Below are 16,240 nucleotides of genomic sequence, written 5' to 3'. Positions count from 1 at the left end.
CGATAGATGGTACAAGTGTATCTTTATCGTCTTTCAGTTCTATTTCTTGGAATTTTGTCTGCAATTTCGTTTAACTTGCTTTCAATGAAGAAATTTGCAAGAAATTGTCAATCTGCAGACCCATAAAAAACGTTATATCTCCCAATGCAGAGTTCCACCATGAATCATGGAGAAATCTTCAGATTATACGAGTGTTTTCCCCCCCATATAATATTTATGCGACGGCACTTAATTAATATCCTACTCCCGGCTATGATGTGTGTCCTGCTCCTGGTACTCGTTTTTCCCGAGCATAAATCGAAGAATAAACGAACAAAATATTTCCCCTGATGATGGCTAAAAGTGAAAAGGCGATAATTTCGCCCCCAGCCCACAATGTACAGGGTATATACACTGCTTTTTATGTACATATACCTGCCTGCCCCACGGCGCTGGCTTTGGCCGACTCCAATTTATTGATACCCGCCAAAAGCAGAGGGCAAAGAAATGAAGAAAAAGCAGCAGTGGCCCAAGAAAATGCGACGCGTAGCCATAAAAATGTAACTGGAAATGAAGGAAAATTGCCACAAAAGGTGGCAGGTGGCAGGTGGCAGGCGGCACGAGTAACGGCATTTGTCAACATAACGCTTGTAATTTTTTTTCCCTTTTTTCCGTTTTCTTGGAGAGTAGCAAAGGGTATGTCGGGAAGCCTTTCACAATTGGTTTTCAGTAATCCCCTAAGACGAAGATCCCAGGGCGGAATCCCCTGCGAAAAATTGATCTCAGGGCGCCAGAGATCTTGGCCAGGAAGGAACAAAAGGTAGATAAAAGATACCGAATCCGCAGATCCTGGAGTATCTTTCGGTCTCTAAGGCCAAGTCTATCGTTTTTTTGTGACTGTTCTACGTTTCCTTTTTTATAGTTCCTTAATCTGTTGGCTACTGGCTGGGGCTCGAAATCAGTCTGATGCCAGGACTTGCTTATCCTTTGGCTCCTCTGCCGGAGCCGGAGAACGCGCAAAGCGTAAACTACAAATTGTTTTGTAGCTGCCTCGAATGTTTCTTGTTCTTTTTGTTGGGGAAACAGCAATTGGCTTCAATTTTATTGGCATTTATGGGGACGGCAGCAGGTGTGTGTGTGTGCGTGTCTCCACATCCCCCACGCACACACACACACGCCCACACACGCCCCCACACATCGTCTCAGGTTGAAGTCGATTGGGGCCACTACGTTACGGTCTTTTTATTTTTATTTTCATTTTCATTTTATATAATATATATATAGAGAACGAGGGAGGTTGCTGGTGGTCTCCATTTTATTCACTTCCATTCCGCCCTCCATTTGTTCGACCTCTGGCGACGGCTGTTCCACCTTTCCGTTCCTCTTTCCGTTCCTCTTTCTTTCCTCCTCCTTCCTGTCCTCTCCTCTTTCGACACGTGGAACGTGTGTTTGCTCACGTAATTCCCTAATTAAATACTTAAATTGTAATTGCTTTCGAACGTTTCGCGTGGCAGCAGAAGCCGGCCGGCCTTCCTGGCTTTCTCCATCATTAAAACACTCAGAAAGGACTCTCAGCACACACCCACCCACACACACACACACGCTGGGCGCTGCACACAGCTCATTGGAAAGAAATAAAGTCCTGTTGTTGGTTTTAGAATCTTTATTTTAGCACTTAAATAATTCATCAACGAGATGCCGTATCGAGACGAGACCAGCATTCATCGATTCAAAATAAACGAATTAATAAATTAAATTAATAACTAAACAACTTTAAGCGATTGTTGATCTAAGCCAGCATTTTTGGGCAATCAATAAACAAAACAAATCGGATCATGTACACGACAGCTATTGTGTTTTTCAACGCACTTTTCGCTTGTGCATCTCGAGTCGAGATAATTATACAAAGGTCCAAAAGAGTCTGGAGAAAGGCTTAAGCAAAGGACTTATCAAAATATTCTCTAGAAAATGTGTACCTTTGTCATTCCTTGGACAATTTAAGCGATAAATAGCTTATTTTATGGCGAATTAAAGCCACTAAAAACTAGCAAAAATATAGTTTAAAAATGGTAAACAACTTTGGGTCGATATGTCTTCAGGGATAGCCACTGTATGAATGAAAGGACATCTCCCTCTAGTATATTCTGGCAGTTCCAAGCTCGAAGGGCACTTGATCTCCAGACCAGCTGCAAAACTGTCTAAATATTCAACTAAATGATGTATTATTTTAGTCGAGAATCAACAGCCCCTCGAGCCACTAATCAAAAATAATCACTCAAGTCGCACAGTCGGAATCGGAATCCCATTTGTGCTTGGACTTAGCTTTAAGGAGGCAACATCATTTGCTGCACGTTGAGTCGTGTAAGTAAACGCTTTAATTTTAATTGTGCCTCCCACTACCCTGCCGCCGCACAGATACAAGATCCAGCAGGAGCGGGGGCAGGAGCGGGGGCAGGGGCAGCAGGAACATCAACAGCGACAGCCGTGTCCGGCTCCTTGGAGCTTCTTCGGGTGGCCAGGCTTGGCCACGTTTTTATGTACTTTTAAGTGTGCAATTAAAGGTCAATTGCCGGTTGGGTCGTGGCACCGCGGAGAGCACGTCGGAGGAAGAGCTGCTGTATCCCATAAAAAGGGCGTCTGGGCGGACTGCGGAGGGCGCACAGAAGATACATCCCAAAATTACGAGTAAACCGTTTCGAACATGAAGAATCTGATTGAATACAAGGCCGGTCTGATGGTCCTCCGAGCCCGAATGTTCGAGCCGGACAGCCGCAAGGGTCTGCTCTACTTGTGCCTCATGGAGACTGAGATCCACATCTGCTGGAAGGATCGCCGGACGGACCGAGTCGAGCTGGACATTCTGGCCGTGCCGGGTGTGCCGCGCTTCCAGCGCGTCAGCCAGGTCAACACGGGGCGTGTGTATGTCCTGAGGTTCGAGGGCGCCAGGCAGCGCCACTTCTTTTGGATGCAGGAAGCGTTTCCCGAACGCGACGACGACTTCTGTCGGCGCTTCAACGAGCTGATTGTGGCTTCCAAGGAACCGGAGCCTCCGAAGATCGAACTCCTTGATCCTGACCATCCTCGCGGCGGTGGCGGCAGTGATGTCCCTGCTCCTCCGCCACCTGGCAAGCTCGGCGCTCTGGCGACGAGTGTCTTGGGGTTTCTGGGCAAAGTGGGCAACAGCCTGCTCGAGCTGGTCAAAAATGCTTTGGTCCCCGAGGGGCAGGCGCCCGAGTCCTTCTTGGATCCCGATTTGCGACAGCCTGAAAGTCTGGCCACCGCGATGCGCCGCCAAATGAGCAGCTCCCTTGAACTGATGGACTTTTCGCCGGAGAGCCTGCACCGCCTGATGGCCTGCCTGCCAATGGACTCCGACCGCGAAGTGATCGAGAGCCAGGCCGCGGCCACGGCTGTCCCCGCGGCAGTGGCGGACACCCTGAAGATGGGCCTGGTGGCCGACCATGTGCGCTCGGCGCAGTTCTACGAGGCCCTCTTGGAGTTTGAATCCGCCTTTCAGCGGTGCCAGCTCGTCGGAAGCCTCGAGGCGCTGTCCCTGGGGCCCGCGGCCCTGAGAGCGGCTCTCGACGGCGACTTCGAGGGATTCCTGTGGATCCTCAATGAGCCTGGCGCGTTCATAGAAGAGCAGGAGGATGCCAATTGAGGAACACTGGAGCTGGGACTGGTCATAAATAAGTCAGAGCCACACACAGGAAAAAAAACACAAAATAAAATACAACGTACAAAATGCAATAACTGCTCGACGCCACTCCACGCTCCCACGGTCCCACTCCCGGGCACCCTGGGCGTCCGTCTCCAGTTACGAAGATAAACGAGATGCCATAAGTTAGACGACAACTTGCACAAGGACAAGGAGGAGCTGTAGATGGAATCCGGGAGCAGCAGCAGCTCCAGCGCCAGCACAAAATGCAAGTTCGTCCCGAAAAACAAAAAAAAAACACTAAAAATTGATATAAAATACTTGCACACAAATACTACAACATCTAGGGGTGGGGTGGTGGATGAAAAATATAAAAGAAAAGCATACAAAAATAGTTTGAAACTCCAAAGTTTTGTTCTTTTTTCTGGCGGAGTCCTGGGGTTGGACACAGCTTAAGAAGAGTCTTCCTCTGCCACAGCAGAGCTTTCTTTAGCCCCATTTGTACGGCTCCTCCGGTCTTTGATCCTCATCCCCTCTTATCCCCTGCACTTGCACACAGGTCATGACAATTTTTGCCGCCAGTTGTTTTAATGAATCTAAGTGAGCGGAAACTGAAAAGCGTTGGAAGGGTCAGCGGCGGCGCCTCTTCCCAGATAAACCCCCCTCCGAAAATGCCAGCCAAACAAAAAAAAAGAACCACACAAAAGGAAAAACCACTAGAGAAGCAAAAAAGTTGTGCCAATGGCAGGGGAAATCCTTCTGTGAATGATTCTACATTATCTCTTGGCGGTTCTCTCCCTTTTGGAAAGATTCTATTTATTTTATTTCTAGTTTAAAACTTGCTGACAGAAGAAAGCGTTGCTTTACAGAAAACATACTAGAAAATACTTTAAAAGTACCACACAAAAATACTTACGAACAAAGAGCGAATAGGTCACAAATTTATGCAGAAAAATCTACCAAAAATAACTTAAAAATACCACACAAAAATCTTATTTGTATTAATACCGAAATAATAAAACCAAAAATTAATTCGAACAAAGAGCGAATAGATCACAAATCTATGCAGAAAAAACTACCAAAAATACTTAAAAAATACCACAAAATACCGTTAAAATCTTACCTGTATTAATACCGAAAATTAATACGAACAAGGAGCGAATATATCACTAATCTATGCAGAAAACAATCCAGAAAATACTTTAAAAATACCACAAACAAATACTTACGAGCAAAAAGCGTATAAATCACAAATCTATGCAGAAAAACCTACCAAAAAATTTCAAAAAAAAATCTTACCTGCATTAATACCGAAAAATACAGAACCAAATTGCCGTTCCAGTGCTTTTAATGAGAAATGGAAATAAAGCCTTGATAAGCCTTAGCCCCATTATAATAGTACTATGCGAGTTTTTTTGATAGATTTGGGGCTCAGAATTTGTGAATGATGTATGATTTATTGTCTATGGTAAGCGTAAAGCTAGCGAGCTCGAGATCAGCTCGAGACTTATTAAGGGCAGGCAAGGACCCTAGGAATGAAGGAGAGCCTTAGGATAGCTCGGATTGCTGCTAAGCCGAGCGACAGGTAAAAAGAGATAGATACAGAGGCTTCGTACGATTGGTTGTATTTTATTTATTTATTAAACAACTATCTGCTAATAATGGCACTTAGTTACAAAAGAAGGAACAGAGGAAAGAAGAGAAGTTAAGACTTTGTTAGATATTAGCTTAAGGGATAGTGCAGGGAATAAGGTATGACAGAGGGAGATATTGTTGTGGCATATAACCCTAAAAGGTTAATGTTGGGCATAATTAGACCTACATAAGGGTAAGCGGATTGGCCTAAAAGTACGGTTAGGTCTAGATGGAACGGCAAAGTCAAGAGAGTTTGGGGAGTCAACAATCCCGAGAAGGAGTTTGTTGAAATTTGCTTTTATGAAAAGCCGATAAATGCAGCTATAAATCCTACCCAAACACTTTGTAGCTCCAGCTACCGTCTGGGAAATTTAAGGTTTTCAAACTTAAAATGTATCTTTTTGGCGGAAAAGGAAGAATAAAAAATATTTGTATAGATACATTAATTAGGCGCCGTTTAGGGCATCGCTTTTAAAAATCTATGGATAGACGGTTGGGGCTTTAATCCCGTTGGCTACCCTTTCTCATGGAGAACTATAACTGTTCAGGGCAACAGCCTGTTATCGCTGCTGTGTACCGCGCTCTGTTAACAGCCTTTTACGTCGCCGTCTGTCTCGCTCTCGCTCTCTTGGTTCGGAGCGCTCTTACGATCTGCAAGTCACTCTCCGTTTTCCTGGCGTGTAGGCGAGAATCAGCTGCGATGCCACCCCTCCACCCTGAGGGATCTTCATTTGGATACATATTCCCATTCCTCGCCGGATACCAGCGTCTCGAACCGCCCCCCAGAAAAGCAATAATCATGAATCATCTTTCTTATATGAGATAATCGTAAAGGAAAACACGGTATCAAAAACACTAAAAAAAATTGGTTTATTTTTAGTGGGGCTTCAAATCAAAGATTTTTTCTACTAATTCTTTTCGTTTTCCCCCATTTTCATCGTATAAACTCAATGGCAAATGGTCACAAAAAAGAGGGCCAAAGAATGGCTATAAAAATTACTTAAAACCAAACCAACAAGCAGCTTAAATATGCCGCTTATTGGTATAAACCCCTCCACAGACACATGCACACGCAAAAGCACATAAAAGTGAGGCAAGAGAGAGAGCGGGAGAGACGGCTAAAGAGCGTTAAAAAGAGAGGGAAAAAGGGGCAGAGAGAGAGAGAGGGCCATTCCTGCCACTGAGATGCGTGTTGCATACTAATTTCAAAAATTTGCCATTACATTTGTACGACTGGCACTTGCTCGCATTCTGCGACTGCCTCCTGCCTCCTGCCTCCAGCCTCCAGCCAGCTCTGTTCTGCCTCATAACCGGATGTTGGTTTGCTGCCATCTTGGAATACACACACAAATGTGCATAGATGGAGAGATGTACCCTAGTTTACCTCAATTTTTGCGCTTGATTATCAAACTGAACCTTTCACTTTGTCGGCTGGAGGGGGTAATTCACACACAAAATTGTCGGAATACTTTTCGTGCAGTCAAAGGTTAGGCCAAAGCATCTTAACTACACATGCAACATGGCCACACTTGCAGCACACTCAGAAGAAAACAGCATTTGCTGCTCAAAGAGAAATTCCATTCCACTCCATTCCATTCCGTAGAGGTGGCTGAGCACAGAGGGGGGGAGGGGGGGATGAAAATGTAAATAAAAGTTAGATGTTTCTGCTGTTGCCCTTGCAACAGAGACACAAGGAGGGGGACACCCACAGGGTATGCGACTGCATGCTGGCACTTGAACGGCCGTATCTCCTGTAAGATGTGCCAACATATGATCCTTTAAGAGCCCCCTAGAGTCTTTCATTCCCGCAAAATGTGCTCTAAAATGATTGCTTGTATTCGTTGGAGATCGTATCACTCCGTCTGACAAGTGGGAGTCTGGGAGTGGATGCATCCTTGATACATCTTCATCTTGCGCCTCTCCGCAGTGCTATCCATCACTCGGGCTTCTTCTTGAAATACTTGAGACTTCATTTCCTTCCTTCTGGAAGCCTTCTCTTCGCACAATCTGCAGGGTATCCACTGCTTCTATCTGCCCTGGTTGTCGTTCCTGTTCTACTTTTGACAAATATTTATTTAAAATGCTGTCTGCTTGTCAGCCACCAACGTCCGGAAATTCCTTTAATTGGCAAGTGTTTGAACTGTAATCAAACTATGAATTTATTTCTCAATTTAATTATGTCCATGTGGAATTTTCAGTGCATTTTCATGCAAGAAGAAGCTAGAGCTCCGGCGAGACTGTGCTTCAGTGGAGCTTTTAATGAGGATTTCCGGGAATCGCCTCGAGACGCAAGTCAAAAGTTTTCTTCGAGCCTTCGAGCACGTGTCATAACTGTCAATGTCAAGTGGCTTTAGGCGGCAAATATACCGAATGGATAGATAGATATACATACATACATATATATGTATCTTACAATTTGAAGTGCTCTGCGACAAACGGAAGTCGCACAGACTCCAAGAGAGAGAGCGAGAGACTGTGACATTGAGCAAACATTGTCGCATTAAGGAAACGCACTAGCCTCAAGCATATCCTGACCAGAAGCGACACATCCCCATACAACCATACAAATGTACACTTAGAGAAAAAAACGTGTAGTAATTCGGTTTTCGGTGCACAAAAATAGTATAATAATATGTGAATAATAATAATGTATGTGAATGTAAATAATAAAAAAATTAATCAATATAATATAGATAATAAAAAAATAAATAAATAAATATAAATAATAAAGAAAGAAATAAATATAATATAAATAATAAATAAATAAATATAAATAATAATAGATACAATTAAGTATAGAAACACTGTTAAATAAATATAATGTAGTATAATGTAGTTTATGTGTAAGAAAAGTATTTTAATTAAATTTGAAATTTGTTAAAACATTTTCTCTCGGAGGAAAGTCAGGGCTTTTTTTTCTGCCTGTGTATCCCTCTGTGAGTATGAGTGAAAGGGAGTCAAACATTTCCGCTCCGCTCTTTCGTCCTCAGGAGACGCCGCAGAAGTCCGGGCAGGGGGCAATGGGGGGACAAAAATGACGCCAGAACGGGTGGGGCCAGGCACTGTTGCCAAAAAGGCCAGCGACAGCTTGGCTGGGTACCCCCCACCCTCTCTACCCCTCCCCTCCGCTCCATCTCTCTCCTCATCACCAATCAGTGGCCTAGTTCGCATTGAAGCCGCAGTCCACGAGAGACAATAACTCATGAAATGCGGCAACAGCAGAGCGAAAAGGGGAGAGCGGGGAGGAGAGCCCCGAATAAAAATCAAATAATAGCGTAAAAGCTCACATCCACGAAAAAACCAAACCAAAGAATGAAAGAGCGCTGGATCGAATCGTATGATACCCTGGCTAAGGGAGATATATTTATGGCCGTATCGATTCGACAGTTCGATGGATATATACCCCCTTTCGACTTTGCCATGAGAGAGAGAGAGAGAGAGAGAGAGAGCGCGCGAAGGACGACAATAAAATGTCACCCGGGTTCCGATTCCGATTCCGATTCCGATTCCGATTCCGATTACGAGTCCGATTCCGAGTCCGGGCCGGAGCCTGAGACCCCGACAAAAAGTTAGCCCACTTGCAGGCCGCAATGAATAAATTTTCGCGCTGAAAATTGGGAGACACAACTTTCTGCCGCAGAAAAAAAAAAAGAAAACGACGAAAATGCCAGACGAAATTGTTGGAAAAGCGGAAAACCAAACAAGATGCAGCAATGGAAATACAGCGGAAAAGTACGAATAGTGCTCAAATAATGAAATTTCATTAATTGATTTCGGTTGCCGCGAAGGCGAAAGTTGTCAGAGAAAGAAGAGATAAAGAGAGAGAGAGAAAAGAAGCAAACATGAATCAATGTGTCGGGAATAAGAGAGAGTGACAGGGAGCTGGGGTTTTCGGCGACCATTAACCCGGCAAGCACTCTAATATTCAAATGGGATTCAATTTATTATTACAAAAAAATATCTTTTATTATTTTCATTAGATCAATTAAATATAAACATCCAGTCCGTAGGAGACGAAGAAAAATGCTTGGAATATAACACAGAATTTGATGATTTTTAGTTGGAAAAGATACAAAAAACGTTGCAAGTGTTGGACTCCAAAAGATTAATCTTTGGGATCTAATCGTTACCCTCTACTGCATGCAGGTTATCGCGCGTCATGCGGAAGCCCCTCTCGGTCGCTTCGGGATTGTCTGCGATACCAATGGATTATTCTGGGTATAGTGTTTAGCCATAGATACATTATATCGGACTTTAAGGGGAATATTTCCCCCAGCATTGGCCCCCGATGTTGACCCCATGCGGCGGTGTGGGGTTAAGTACCGCTGCCACTCGATGCGCCCATGGGATGAACCGGACAAAAGTGCATTTAACAAATTAAAATCGCAAAAAACCCCCAACGAGCATTCCACGGAACGACGATAAAGCCTGGGGTTTTCACCGGAAAGGTGGTGGCAGGAGCAGGAGCAGGAGTCTGAGATCTGGAGAACCGCGGTGCGCACGGAGGCACGGAGGTGCGGGTGGAGCCCTGGCCATGTCCAATAATGATGTCGTTGCAGTCGCAGCTGCCGGTCGCGTTGGATGGCTGCCTGCCTGGGTGGTCAGTGCAATGGAAGCCGGAACTGACACGCAGAAAAGGATATGCAACATTCACTAATAAATTTCATATTTATGTACAACACGGAATGCAGCAGGACAGAGAGCGTCAGAGGCGATGGGGATGGGAATCCTGCGAAATATAAACGAAAAATTGTGCGGGGAGTGTTTTGTGTGTGTGCGGGTCGTAGTGCAAACATTGGTGTGGGGGAGAGAGAGAGAGGAGAGGAGAGGAATGCCGGATGCATGAACGGGTTGGGCGGGAGGAAGGCTGGCAATCACAGCAGGACATTAAAAGGATGCGTTGCAATAAAAACGAACCAGCAACAAAACCAAAACAGGAAGGCAAGGTTGGCTCTTGGCGGACTAAAACATTCGATACCCTGTGTTTTCAAATCATTCGGACCCAACAAGAGAAGGAAGGCTCGAAGGCTCTGCCTTTATGTGGCTTTAAGAGTATCTCTCTTATGGCCTTCCAAAAAGAAAGTTCTAATCGAAATGCAGCCCTGAACCCGCGTCAGAGTCGCACGCCCTTGGTGAACTCAAAGAAGCTCCCTCCTGTCCGATTCCAATGCCGAATTAGGGTTGGCCAGGACCCCTGGCTCTGCCCTTTGATTGCGGCTAACCCGCAGAGCAGGAAGCAGCAAGCAGGAAGACCAGAAAGACCAAAGAGGAAACACGGAAACCCGAAACCTGAAACCCGAAACCAGAAACCAGAAAACCAAATGAATTCAAAATCAATTGAATTCATTTGTGCCTCAAACGTAATTCGCACAACAATCGCAAATCAATTGCTGGTGTGGTCTCTGCCCCAGCCGCATTCGCATCCGCAGTGGGTCTGGCTGCTGCCAGTGCTGCCCAGTGTGGGCCAGGCAGTGTGGGTGCGGCAGTGCTGCCCAATTTGCATAATATCAAATTATTAGCAACTGTTCCGAATCGGCCTAAAAACCCCATAAATATTTATATAATTATTCATTTATTCATTGCATTTTTTATCGGACGGCATAATTATACAACGTACGTGAAAAAATATAATTAAACAGAATAACTTCATAAATATTGAATGGCAATAAAAGCTCTGCAATTGTTCGCAATTTATTTGCTGCGAGAGAAGTGCATTCATTATCTAACACCTTTCCTGCTGGTAGCGACATTTTTTCTTCTGTTCTGTTCTGTTTTGTTTTGCATTTTCCAACTTGTGAATATTTAAAGCGGCTTTTTGTTATTGGCATGGAAAGTTCTCCACTCGGAATTAATGAAATGCGAAAATCTGTAATTGGCGCTAGAGCATGTAATAAAACGTTTCACTTCGATTCATTTGGCAGGACAAAACGATGACAAGCTGGCAATTAAAGTGCTGCAAGAATAATTGCGAAATTAATAAATATTTTCAGATTATCAACGCGTGATGCGGCAGCGTTCCTCTGCCGTGGATGATGGTCGTGGCACGTCCACGTCCCAATTGCATCTACTCCTATGATGCCTGATACGTTTCCCTCTAGTTATTAATTATTTGTACATACTCGTATGTATTATTAATGTTCCATTAGTCATAACGTTTCATTGTTTTGTGAAAAGATCCAATAAAAATACAATATTTTGTCATGTAATGACTATTGATGGCTAAGCCCAACCAAATGTTACAATATTGTGTATATTCTTGAGATCTTTTCGAGTGTAAATGGTTTTTGTTATACCATTTTATACCGGCCAAAAAATGGATCATCCTAACCAACTTTTGTTGACCAGTTTCCAAACAAAAAGGCAACCAGTTGATTTTAAATGATTCGCTGCGGAAACTTCTTTGGATTACTCTTTGCTTTTGGGAGCCACAGTGCGTGCTCCGGTTTTCGCAAAAGTGCGTGCTCTGATTTTCGTAAATCGTGGGATTCTTACGATTCAAACCTGGTTGTCTGTTCCAGCCTGAGAGCTGGAAAATATATCAAAATATTTGCTAATGTTTTAGGTTTATATTTGTGAAAAGGACAGGGTATCAAGTAGTTAAAACTATCCCACCTAAATTATAAGTTAAACTTAAGATTACCGATATTACCAGACTTAACCGATATTTGAAAGGGCTAACCGATAAGGTGTTATCGATATGACAGTCGGTTGTTGCAAGCAGAAGCGCGCAAGTTGAGCAAAAGACGGGAATACAGACTCCTTAATTGTACTCTTTGAATCTTTTTCGATTCGCGAATAACAGATACAAAATCGATATCGATAGCTGGCTGTCGTCTGTTTCTTAATCCACGAATTTTTCGTTTTCTTTCGTTACAATTTGCAAAAGAAAAGCTGATTGAGACTTGTGCTTTCTGGAATCTGCTGCATGTAGTGCGCATACGATTTATGGAGAATGTCGGATGATGTCCTTCCACTTAATATCCCGCTGTGTGTGGATGTATTATTCAATTATTAATTGATGTTGTAAGAAGCAAAGCCAAGCATATATCTTTGGTTTGTGTGTGCTTTGTGCACCTCATCCCGCTGTACTATTTGCTCTTGCTCCCCGGTGGCCGCCTTTGGCTCGTCCTCCGTGCTGTGCGGGTCCTGGTGTGTGCTTGCTAAAACCGAACTCAGGCTTGAGCACTTGACATTTCACGCTTGCATAGATGTCACTGGGATGCAGCCCTAGACCCCAAAATCCACTCCTGACTGCCATTCCGCCGCTGCCACTCTGCCACTCGCTGAGCTGATGATGTGCTATTTATTTTACAGGTCCAGGCAGTGTCCCTTTGCTCTGTCCTTGTCCTGCCGCTGCGTTGATTAAACATTTGTGTTATGAAATATATACACGGGTGTGTGTGCATGCACGTATGTCTGCCCTCGTGTCCTGTGTCCTGCGTCCTGTGTGCCTGTGTCTGTGGCATCCATCTACTTTATATGCATACAGCGCTTTTGATTGCCATGTTTACCGGCTGCATTGCTGCTGCAGCATCCCTTTGGCTTTGCAGTTTTGATCCTTTAATAGAATATTTAATTTTAATTACAAACATTTGATTTCCCACTTCAGTCATCGTCGTCATCGTAGAGTCGTCCTTTCTGCATGTCCCTTTAAAAATGCATGACTCGAATGGAACCCAATTGAATGGGAATGCGTGTATGTGCCGTGCTGTGGTGTGCCGTGGTGTGTCGTAAAGCATAAGCCATCCAAAACGAGAACGAGAATGAGGTTAGGGCTCTAAGAGACCCCGGAAAAAGCCAAGAGTTAACTCCTGGTCTTTTGTCAGTGCCAACTACAGCGACGCGCCACCGTCGCCGAAACGCCTTGACTTCTCCGCCTTTCAATGCCCCTTGCATGGGAGGAGAGCGCCACATGCAATGACCTCCAGTCTCTCCAGGCTGCCAAAGAACCTATTCAACTGCAGTTCGGGCTGGCAGTCTTTAAGAAACCGAAGAGAGATCCTGAGACCGGTGCTGGGCGGATTAAAGCTCTAGCTTCTCATCTTCTGGTGATATTTTCTTGTAAAAAAGAATAGCTGAATGATGTGGCAAATGCTCTTAAAGTCCACCTATGCTAAGGCTCTATGCCACTCCCATGTCCCCCGTCCCCCGTCCCATGTCTAAATACAACAGCTAATCGAATTTTCTCTTATTTTCTTTACAGGTGAGTGTTATCTGAAAACAAATATTCAATTTGCACGTAAGTCTTCGGGAACGTTCTGGCGAACGAATGCGATCCATCACCCGGGGCGCGCCCCCGCCCCGCCCCCGCCCTCGGCCACAATTCCACGGCCGCTGAACATAATCCCAGATATTCGTGGCGAGCTCGAGCGCGTTCCATTTGTCAATGTGCAGCACGTACTCAATCTTCTGGCTTGTCAAACTTGCCAATGTTGCAACCGAAAATGTTTGATGTACGTCTTCGTCCTGTCCATGCTGCGGGCTGTGTTCTGGAGTTGAGGGGATGGGCATGGCGGCGATGTTTGCCTTGAACGTCAAGCGACTGCATTCATGTGTAAGCACTTCACTCGTTTTTTTTCGGGGGAAGTTTATGGCCGAGCTAGCTGATGCATGGCTTATGGCATTCTCTGTCAAGTACAGTCGCTGCCAGGAAACTTAGTTGCGGGCTGGTGTGGGGGGAGCTATAAACTCAAATGGAAATGCAGTAAAGTTGGGGCTTACCTTTAATTGTACAGATGCCTCTGAGTGTGGTAGGAATGTAGGTTGAAATATCTGTACCTGTACTCTATTAAAAAGAAATACAAATACGTTGTCCAACACTGAAGGAAGTACAGTTTGCTCTCAATCAGATTTGGTTCTTATGGGCTCATAGATGTACAGCTGTCTCTCCTCTGCAGGATTTTAGAGGCATCCAGCGTTGAAAAAATTACAGTTGCCTCTGAATACACAAGAAACATAGTTCGTGCAGTTATCCAACACTGAAAGAAGTACAGTTGCCGCCCATTGAAGTAGAGTACTCTTCCTTTAGTCGTCGAAAGTACAGTTGCCCAAACAGTCCCCTGATTTCCCTTGAATTTTATTGACAGCACAGAAGTGGTACAGTCTCTTTATCCGGTAATAGTCGAAGCGGTATATTAGACGGCTCCTGCAGCTGTGATAAATGTGGACTGGAGCTGCTCTGAAATTCTGGTCCTGGTTCCACTTTTATGACGTCGCTGGCCGTGCAATTTTCTATCTGTCGTGTCTCTCTGTTATACTGTCGTAAACGTCTGTCAGTGGGTGTACCATGTCAATGCAGGAGAGGGGAGTTGTGGGCGTGGGCGTGGGTGGGGGTCTGTTCAGAGGGCAAATAAATAGTTTCATGTGACATAAATGTGCTGAGATAATTCTATTAGCTAAGCAAACACACGATGGCAGGGATCGATGCCTGGGCCCTTATGCACGTAGAACGTAGAATGTAGAATGCACAAGCGGTCTAAAAATATCAATATATTTTTCATTCCCATATCCACGGGCACGAGAGTGGCTCCTTGTGGGTCCTTCCATACATGACAAAATTACAAAAACAAGCTAAACAAGTTGCCAATAATGTGTGTTGTGTGTTGTGTGGGTGTGTGTTGGACAAAGGGTAAAGGGAGGGACATGTCGCTGGCTGACTGACTGACTGACTGACTGACTGGCTGACTAACTGATGGAGGAACCAGCCCCGACTCGGTCAGCTGTCCGAGCCTTGACGGCCATTTGAGCGATGCGATGTGCTGTCCGATGTGAAGTGGGTCCTCCACAGCTCCACAGCTCCACTGCCCCACCCTCTTCACGGTTGAGTAGTTCGTTCTACTCGTAATAATGCAAATACACAATAAATAACCAACGTGCACAGTGCATTGACGAGCTCCGAATACTTTGGCCAAAGTCCCCCCTGGACTTCACTCAATTTGCACCCAAAGAACCTCGGCCTGTCCCTCTGCGTGCCCGAGCAATGCCAATTATTTTCAGGCTCTTAGTCATAATTCACCAAGTGAACGCCTGCACATGACGACGTGGAGCAGTGGAGGTTGCATTCCGTTTAGCCTTTCATATGGATATAGAGATTTGTGTGCATGTAAACGAATGCGAGTCGCAACATGTGCTTCTGTTTCCCATATCCTTGAACGGGTAATTTGAGCTCTGAACGAAATTAAATTATTTCTGCCCGGTCCCTACCGACAAAGGTAGGCAACAGCTCTCTGGGGCAAATTTCTGGCTAGTCTTGGAATTTATATTTACACTAGGACTATATTAAAATTTAACTGAATTGGGTATTACGTTTCCCTCTGGCAGATGTACTTGCTCTCCTTTATTTTTATTGATTTCCATTGGCACAGGTCTTAATATACGATTGGCGAAATTAAATTTCCAAAACGAATTTCGAGTATAATCGAAATTGGCTTCTTGGGTGCGCGCCTGCCTTTGTTTGTCCTTGTTCCGGAAACAATATACATTGCTAGCACCACCCCGCCCCCCCACCCACCATCAAAGGATGTAGGAACTGGCTGCTCCCCAAGAAGGGAACGTGGCAGATACTCGGATTCGAAGGGCCAGCCTTGAGGTGCACGAACGCCCGACCCACCCATCGGCGGGGGGCTGTATGTAAATTTCAGCTTGAGGCCGTGGTGGTTATTGATTTTTCCCCCCCGCTGTTTGTTGCTGCTCTACGAAATTGTAATTATTTATATTAAAATCAGCACTAAACGCAAAAGCAGTGGATAACAAATCAAAGTTTTCTCAAGAAAACTCTCTGTAGCTGTGGCTGTCGCTGCCTCTTGCCACGTGTCCTGTCCCGTCGATGGTCTGTCGTATGGGTTTTTATTAATTATGTTAAAGCAGACGACACTGCAGACGCTGCCTGCCTGCCTGCCTGCCATGGGAGCTCATTAAGGCATCACGAAGGACGATAGGTTGGCACGGAGGTTGGGCCATAGGGCTGTC

The 16,240-nt window shown here is 44.9% G+C and overlaps 2 protein-coding genes across 8 annotated transcripts in view; both read left to right on the top strand.

The window, feature by feature from the left end:
- The window catches only part of LOC108151182 (neurobeachin), a 188,519-nt gene that overhangs the window by 49,578 nt on the left and 122,701 nt on the right, over positions 1–16,240 (top strand). The window lies entirely within an intron of this gene.
- On the top strand, positions 1,893–3,729 carry LOC108151186 (proteasomal ubiquitin receptor ADRM1 homolog). Its single transcript, XM_017279633.2, has 2 exons — positions 1,893–2,340; positions 2,395–3,729. The coding sequence occupies exon 2, from the start codon at positions 2,681–2,683 to the stop codon at positions 3,638–3,640; it is 960 nt and encodes a 319-aa protein (XP_017135122.1). The 5' UTR covers positions 1,893–2,340; positions 2,395–2,680; the 3' UTR covers positions 3,641–3,729.

The sequence above is a fragment of the Drosophila miranda genome, chromosome XR, assembly GCF_003369915.1.
Source record: "Drosophila miranda strain MSH22 chromosome XR, D.miranda_PacBio2.1, whole genome shotgun sequence".
Lineage (NCBI taxonomy): Eukaryota > Metazoa > Arthropoda > Insecta > Diptera > Drosophilidae > Drosophila > Drosophila miranda.
Note: the sequence above shows the minus strand (reverse complement) of the source record. Positions and strands in the feature narration are given on the sequence as shown.